Below are 8,309 nucleotides of genomic sequence, written 5' to 3'. Positions count from 1 at the left end.
TGCACATGTCAGCACCGGGTGAGAAGGTGTGTAATAACTTCTCGTCATGTATTTTGGGGCCACGAACACACGCGGTTCGTGCTTCAATTAAACACCGATCCGCACCGGTGTGGGCTTACCTTTCGGCCTTCGGGGTCAACTTGTTGAAACAGGTGCGCCAGGGACTACTCTCACCCGGGGGAACCGTGGCGAGTCACGAGATTTGTCACGGGAGCCACCACGACGGGGCACACGGCGAAATACGGCGCTCACTCACGCGACGCGGCCGGCACGACACTATCTCCACCGAGGGTGCCTCCACCAGGTGTCCTGTGCGCCGCCGCATCTGGGCAAATATTTGCGGGCGGGCGCTTTTCGGGCACGGCCGGGACAAGCCGAAGCAAACAAAAGACGCGACCGGGCGGGGGGAATTATGCAAAGGTAAGCCCCATTATCTGCCGCCTGGGTGCTTGAACAACATTTGGAGAAAACACGAAACCGGTTCCACAAAACCGGACCCGGCCCAGTGATCCTGTGTATGCCTGTGCCTCTCCTTACCAGTATAACCCCCCGGGGGGGAACGCGTGCGGCGCGAACGAGCGGTTGTTGTATAATTTTACTAAAGCATGACTTGACGGATGGCCGAAACCATCCCCACTGTTGGGCGCCTGGACTTGAGCCTGGGCTTGGACTTGGGCGGTTCGGCGGCCGCAGCAGCCGCTCGGGCGGTTCTTAATCTACTTCAAAGCCAGGAACTGGACCGGTCCGAAAATAACCGATTCGAACCGAACACAACCGCGGCTATTATCGTCGAACAACTTTATTTACGCGCGCGCGCGCGCGTCGATCCGATTAAATTTGCCGAATCTATCGTCCGAAGTTCTCGGGGAGTCTCGGGCTTTGATCTACCCCACTCTGACAGTCGGAGGATCATTTGTCTACCTCGCAATCGCCCACCGCTGCCGGTTCCGGGATGAATTGTGGCAGATGCGCCTCCACTTGAACCACTGACTCCGCAGAGCGGGCCAGAGAAACTATCTTCTCTTGAGTTATCTTTCACCACCCTGGCCCAATCGGCTCGGCCGGACGCCCGGAAATATAAATCAATCGGCACCAAATCGTATCGGCCGAGGGGCCGTTTGAGATTGAGGTACGGGCAAAACTAGCAGCCCCGACGGACCCAGCGGGAGGTCCTGGCCGGCCTCAAGTGACTCTCTGAGTGGGCAGGATGCGCCTTTTTTATGGATTGGTCTATAAAAAATCCTATTAATTAAATTACCCCTTTCGGGATCTGGTGCTGGTGATCTGGCGCAACGCAACGAAACAACGCATCCCGATAATTGTACACTAATTTACGGCGCTCCGCTCCGATGTTTGCGCGTTCGATTAGCGTAAACACTATGCGCGTCGAGGGGAAAATCAAAATCGGACCCAGACCAAGATTCAAAAAACAGATCACCATTATTCATTGGAATTGCCGGACGCCAATCAGCGGACGCACGCGCGCGTGGACGTTCACGCTATGCGGGCGGACATCATCGGGCTATTCTCAGACGCTGGACGGGGCGTGAAGATCTTTACTGCTCGGGGATAGTGGGCGCGAGCTGACTGACTCGAAACGGATCGAATCGAAGTACATAAAGTCGGTAACAATTATTTATTTTGAGATGTCGAAAAACGGACGTGGCACCAGGTACGGACGACACACAGTCGAAGAATTTGGCCAAAATCAATCTAAAACGATTCTTCAAGGTGAATACCATAATGGAACTTACGAAATCGGCAGCTGGCATATTGGCCAAAAGTTTTATTGAAACGATCGTACGACCGACAGAATTCACCGGCAGGTTTTAGAAGATCGCTTAGTACAGGCTCATATCTGTCAATCCAAGTGTTAAACTTTGAATGCCTGCCATTTTAGAAAATGAATGAAGTAAGGAAAACGCTAATTTTTTTAGCCAAACGTTCTTCAGCGACGAGGCACATTTTCACTTGGCAACTACTAGGGCACTTGGCCACTACCGTTGATGGGCATATAGGTTCGCGTTTTGGTGATATCAATTAGCCCCCGAAATCATGCTTTTTCCTGTGGGGCAACGCAAAAGATCATGTTTATGCTGTACGGCCGACAATTTTGGAGCATTTGAAAAATAATATTCGCCAAGCTATGGCCAAGGTACCACCCGAAGTGTACAAAAAAGTAATTGAAAATTATCTTATCAGAATCTACTGTTGACATCGGTCCCCAGGCGGCCATCTGAACGATATTGTGTTTGGCGCATAATGACAAAGTACAAGCTTTATCATAAAATAAATAAAACTATATTTTGCGTGTGTTTTTTTTTTTAGTTTGTTTCTGAAACTATTAAACAGACGAGCCTGTAGCTGCAGAAGTCAGTCTTTAAAGTTGTAAACGAAAACTTTAACCATAACTATGGCAACATTAGCTCTGGCAGCAGGGTCGAAACATCGAAATCAATCAAAACATATTGGGCTAACCGCTTGGAACGGATTAAACAATGTGTCTAGAATAGTCCAAAGTGAACTTACTTCTTCCTGTGCTCTTCTTGCTCCACTTTGCTTCGCATTTCAAACACTAGACAAGGCACAAAACAACAACAGCTGCCGAGTAGCCTTCCCAACAGCCTCCACGTGGACGACTCCAGCACCATCAAAGTGTCCTTGGCCCGCAGCGTACCATACATGGAAAGGACCCGCGAAGAAGAGTCGCAAAGAGCCGTGTAATGGGCCGATTTTGACGAGACGGTGCACCGGAAAAATCCGGACGCGACCAGTCCCAGCGCGACTAGCGTTCGCGCCGACCGGTCACCGCCGATCCGATCGGATCACCGGACAGGACACACGGTGGGGAGAGACTTACCTGCCATTGAGCTTGTAGCTGCGCTTCTTCTTCGCGCGGTTCAAACTGTTGGTGTTGGGCGAATTGCTGTGATACTGAGGCAAGATGTGATTGGAAAACAGATTGTAGACACTGTTGCTGTAGCAGTTGGCGCTGCTCTTGTTGATATTGTTCTCGGCCGGGGCGCTCAGCTGGCGGTTGTACTCGACGTTCTTGGAGTTCAGATCGTTCACTTGCTTGTTCAGCTCGATGATGTTCCGCAGCTGGCTAATGTCACTCGCGTGATAGCCGTACCCGGTCCCACTGTGCGATCCACCGTTGCCGTTGGCCCCGTTGCCGTTATTGCTTTTGTTGCCACTATTGTTTATCGTTTTACTGTGCGCACCACTGCCGCCGCCGCCGTTGCTTGCACTACCACTACCACTAGCACCGCCACTGTACGACGTGCCCGCACCGCCGATGCCGCCGATGCTGGCACTCTTCCGTTCGTAGTTCACACTGAACACGTTGTAGTTGGGGTTGGCGTGCTGCTGCTGCTGCTGTTGCTTGGTGCTTCCGGTCCGGTCGAGCTCGCCGGGAGTGGCCGCGTTGCTGTGGCTGTTGATGCGGGACCGATTGTACAGCACGGTGCCGCTCCCGTTCGGTGAGTCCGTGTGGCTGGTGGAGTAGCTCAGACGTGGCTGGACCTGGTGGTGGGACAGCAGGTTGCTGCAGGCATGTTGCATCGATCCGCCGGACGCGGTCTGGGCGCCACTCGAGGACACGCTGTGGTGGTGGCCGCCACCGCCACCGTACGGGGGCAGGGCCGTCGACCCGTTACCATCGACGCTGCTCGAGCCGCCGCCCTGCAGCGAGTGGAACGATCCCTGGCAGGAGCTGATCAGCGCGCTGCCCTTGCTGCTGCTGCCACCGCCACCGCCGAGCGGGGACTTGGTCGGCGCCGACGACGCTACGATGTTGGCCGCCCTACCCGAGCCCGACCCCGAGCCGCCGCCGCCGCCGCCGCCACCGTGAGCCGGCGAGTTCTTGAGGCTGTTGTTTGAGTTGTCATGCGACGCGTCGTGCCCGTGGCCGTGCAGGTGTTGCTGCGAGTCCGCCGACAGGTGCAGGGTGCCAAGGTTGTTGCTCAGGGCGCACTTCTTGCACGGGAAGCTGCCACCGCCACTGCCCGACGGCTGACCACTGCTACCGCCGCCACCTCCGCCACCGCCGCTGGGGCCGGCCCCGCCGCTCGCTAGACCCTTGTACGAGCCACCGCTGCAGTTGTTGTGGCCGCCCGACACCGACTTGCCATTGCTCTTGACGAAGTTGAAGTTCAGGTTGCTCTCCTCCACCGAGAGCGAGGTTTTGTTCAAGTCGTTGTACCGGTGTCCCGACCGCTCCGCCTCCGCTTTCGCTGTGGCCGACTTGTCTGCTAGTGTGGGGGAAGATGGGACCAAATGGAAAGAAAAATCCGCGCAAGGAACGCGGGATGTTAGCAGGCTCCGTTTCCATGTTAGATGTCGATGGCGAGCTGATCCAATTACGGCAGCTCATTAGGGACCGCGAAAAGCGCCCGTGTGCTCTTTCATCTCGAACCACATGTAAGCTCCGGGTCGCCACACGCACGTCCTACCCAGGGCCTACTTTAAAATGATTAGGACCGTAACGAATTAAAGCGAACCGGTTGTTCAATTTGCGCTGACCCCCAACGGCCGCTCGATTGTGTTGGGTGGTTTTGTTGTCCCGGGTGCGGGTTTTGTCCACCTATCAAACCTTCTTCAACCTGATCTGGCGCTGTCAAGCTCTATCAGCTCGGCCGGGAGCACGGGCCGGGGCAGCCACTAATGGCCATTATTGCGAATAATAACTGAGTTACGGAGGATATGTGGGGCTGGACGAGATAGCGTCCATCGGGGCCCCGGGACCCAAAGGACATTCCAGGCCCGAACCCGGGGCTGATGGGATCTATATGAGATGATTTAATGTTCGGCTCCCACCCACAGACAGGCGCACGGGCTTACCAATCACGGCCAGCGACGTCGATCCGCTCCGGGAGCTGTTCAGGGGTTCGCTCGGACCGCTGTTGTAAACTATGTTACTGAAGCCGATGTTCACCGATGACTGATGCAGCTGGGTTTGGCTAAGTTGCAGAAACTCCGAGTTGTCTTGCCTGTGGATGAGGAGAGGATGCGGACGCACACACCCAGGCGCGTATGAAATATCTGTACACAACACACACACATGCACAGTAGCTCCCAGTTTCCCCGCGGCTGGACCTCGCTCCCGTGTCCGTGTAGTGTCCGAGCCGCGCGTGTGTACTAATATGTATTAAATGGATAAAAATGGAACGAAAGGCAAAAAAAAAAACACGATCTTCTAACTCCCGTCCCGTCCCGCGTCGCTCTCGCTCCAGCTTGCAGCTCTCGCTCTCTCGTCGCACCGCTTTCTCTCTCTCACCCAGAAGGAGCACAGCCACCGCAATCGCTGAATGGTAGTTTACATCTTTGTGTACCTAATTTACGGTAAACGGCCAACGGAAACTAGTTGTGAGTGACTTATGGCGGGCAACCTTTCAACCGAACCGATTCGTTGCCCCAGTTGCACGGTCCCAGTCGATTCCGTATCCTGGCCTCAGTAGGAAGATACTGGAACTGACGAATGGGCCCACCCGTGGTTTCTAGCACGACCGCATCGCTCAACGCACTCCGGCAATCCGCGAGGCAAACAGCAAGGGCCACAACTTCTTTCTCGGAAGCTCCCCGGACCTTTCTCCACGACGAGTATTGTCGCTATATTTAAACCAGACAAGTACCTTAGTAACCTTGGGCCTCGGTTCATAAAAGAAAGTTGTTTTTGGTCCAAAAATGGGCCCCACTCGGTAGCAACTCGCGGTATTCGCCCCGGCACCACCAGCTACCAGGCGCTTCCATTTTGAGCGGTCCAGTGCAGCGCCGCAGGCGGCTGACGCTGGTAACCTTGACTTCTCGGGCTGTCTCTCGCGCGCGCGGTCTGTTTCCAACTGACACTTGTGGCGGCAATAGAATGTTAAGTGGCGCTGCGGCGCTGGGCATTTCGCGCACCGAGATTAGGGAATTTCGGGTCGGCAATCGCCGCGGGGCATGGTTCAGGGGCGACGGCACCGCGCCGGAGCGGTGCGTGCCGATTGGCTTAAGCGCGGTACGGCACCCCGTTCGTTTAGTGCCGCTCGTTAGCGAGTATCGATCACCGACCGACAAGCAGTCCGTGGCGCCGAACACGAAGCGTCCAAATAAATAAATAAGTAACCGTTCTCTCGCTCTCTCGGACAAACGCCGTCGGCATTACTAGGACACTACAACTAGAACACGCATATCGATACTGGGCATCCTGTGGTGTGCCATTCTCGGCGGCCGAGAATTGTGTCAATCTGCCGGCCAATTGCGCGGCCACCGTTCACTGTTGCAACTGTGTAACTGTGTAATTGGTTGGCCGAGGTGACGCTGCTCCCCCCGCGCTGTCGATTGGTCTTTCTTCGCTCTGGCCTCGGAGCATCCGAAGCGTGATCTTGAGAGTAGCGGGAGCGCGCGCTTGTTTACGGATACCGGATTTTGTGCCAGACTGGAGTCTTCCGATCGATCGTCGGCCACTGCGCTGGTGTGCGTGATTCGCCGCACTATGGGGAATCGGTATGCGATAGGCGGGCATATAGGGTTTTAGGAAGAATCTAAGGACTCCTTTCAACGTTTTGTTTTCCTTGCTTGTGTTTTGATTACATTCAACATTTTATGTGCAATACACGCGTTAAAGTACAATAAATAACCTATTGTATTATTATTCATCCTCGAACTAAACAATGCCGATTTATCGTTGTTCAAAATCATTATTTAAACTCACACAAACGCGAATTTAATGTAAGTGTTTTTTTTTTTTCAGTGTGCCGCCACTCGACTGCTCGACTGCTCGACTCCCGACTGGTTCGTGTCAACGATAAGCACGGGGCGCTCGGCGCACGGCGAGAATAGTGAATCGATTTTATAAAATTTACATCCCCACCGTGGCGCCGGCACTCGAGAGAAAGCTCATCCTTTATACATGCGGCCGGAATGTTCCCCTAACTAACCCAGGGGAGTTTTCGAGGACACCCACCGGGACTAACCGCCGACCTTATTTTATTGCGATTTTGGAATGGGATTAATAATGGAGCGCGGGACGCGCGTCAACGGAACAAGGGTGAAGGCGCACGGAAAAGTTTCCCGCCACAGCTCAATCGTTTCGCCGAACCGAACTGGCCACATTGTTTGACTCACCTGCTCTGTATGTAATTGTTGCAGTATGCACCAGGACCACTAACCCGCCGTTGAAAGTTTTTAAAAGGCATTTTAACACATCTACACTAGATGAACAGGCGACGGGGATAGAATTTGTATAACCCTGCGAAGAGAAAGAGAGAGAGAGAGAGGGAGAGAGAAAGAGAGAACGGAAACAGTTTAGATTTTTCCTTGTCCTCGCCAAAGCAAACTATTGTTGCCCGGCCCGGAGGCAAGCGTCTTATGTAACGCGATAAAAATACCACATTCGTACGGAATCGTTCTCCCACAGGAGGACGCAAAGTGCATAGGCTCTTCCTTCGTCGGCCACCCTCGGTTCCCCGCCCCGCTGCCGCTCCCGCTGCTGCTTCCTTCCGGGCGAGCTAGCCAATCGCGTGCCACCGACTCCAACTTCAGCATCGCTTCACTTCGGCCCTTCAGCCAATGTTGCTCTATGCACCGCTTGCGCCCCTTCGAATGCTCTTCCAGCTCTTATCGACAATCATCATCATCATCATCATCATCATCGTCGTCATCGTGTTCCATCGCTTCGGTAGGTCACGACGACCGCAGTTGGCGCCGGGCCACATTCGGGCCGGCCAGGCTTCGGATTGATTCATTTGAATACCCGCAGACCGACGCGGCCGAAAATGGCGGCAAGTAGCAGCAATGTCGTCTGGTCAGGGCTGTGTAATTTGTGATCAGATTACCCGGGGCCCTGGCCTGGCCCCGGGGGCCGGAAGTTTGCTGCCGCTGGAAGGTCTACACGAATGGCGCTTACCTTTCGGAAGCGCACCCCGGACAGACAGTGGGACGGTGGGGATATTTGCGTTACCGGGTGCCCATTCTACCGGGAGCATAATGATGGTGATCTGAATATTCATACTGCAGATGGTCACCACGGATGGTGCTCGCAACTGCTTGACCTACCTCGGCGTTGGTTCCTTTTCGAGTGCCGCGCCTGCGGAGCCAAGGTTAGCTTCAATTAGTTACCTGCTTAAAATGTGATTGCTGCAGTAATCGCCAGGACTAGTTATCCTACGCTGACAGTTTTCTAAAGGCATCTTTCAATACATACGGCGGCCGGGGATGAAACTCTGGAAGGAAATGGACCGAGAAAAGAAAAACGTTGAACGATCGGGACGACCACTTCGTTTACTGCATTGCCGACCGGAAGAAGGGCCCCAAACCCCAGTGATTGA

The 8,309-nt window shown here is 54.2% G+C and overlaps 1 protein-coding gene across 1 annotated transcript in view; it reads right to left on the bottom strand.

The window, feature by feature from the left end:
- LOC128270059 (uncharacterized) overlaps positions 1 to 7,178 on the bottom strand; it is a 22,797-nt gene extending 15,619 nt beyond the window's left edge. Inside the window, 3 exon segments of the mRNA XM_053007463.1 lie at positions 2,861 to 4,250; positions 4,843 to 4,991; positions 7,108 to 7,178. Of these exon segments, the coding sequence (XP_052863423.1) occupies positions 2,861 to 4,250; positions 4,843 to 4,991; positions 7,108 to 7,178 (1,610 nt within the window).
- Between the last annotated feature and the right edge of the window lie 1,131 nt (positions 7,179 to 8,309).

Source organism: Anopheles cruzii, chromosome 3, assembly GCF_943734635.1.
Source record: "Anopheles cruzii chromosome 3, idAnoCruzAS_RS32_06, whole genome shotgun sequence".
NCBI classification, from domain to species: domain Eukaryota; kingdom Metazoa; phylum Arthropoda; class Insecta; order Diptera; family Culicidae; genus Anopheles; species Anopheles cruzii.
The sequence above is the reverse complement of the archived record's forward strand: the minus strand, read 5'-3'. Positions and strand labels throughout refer to the sequence as shown.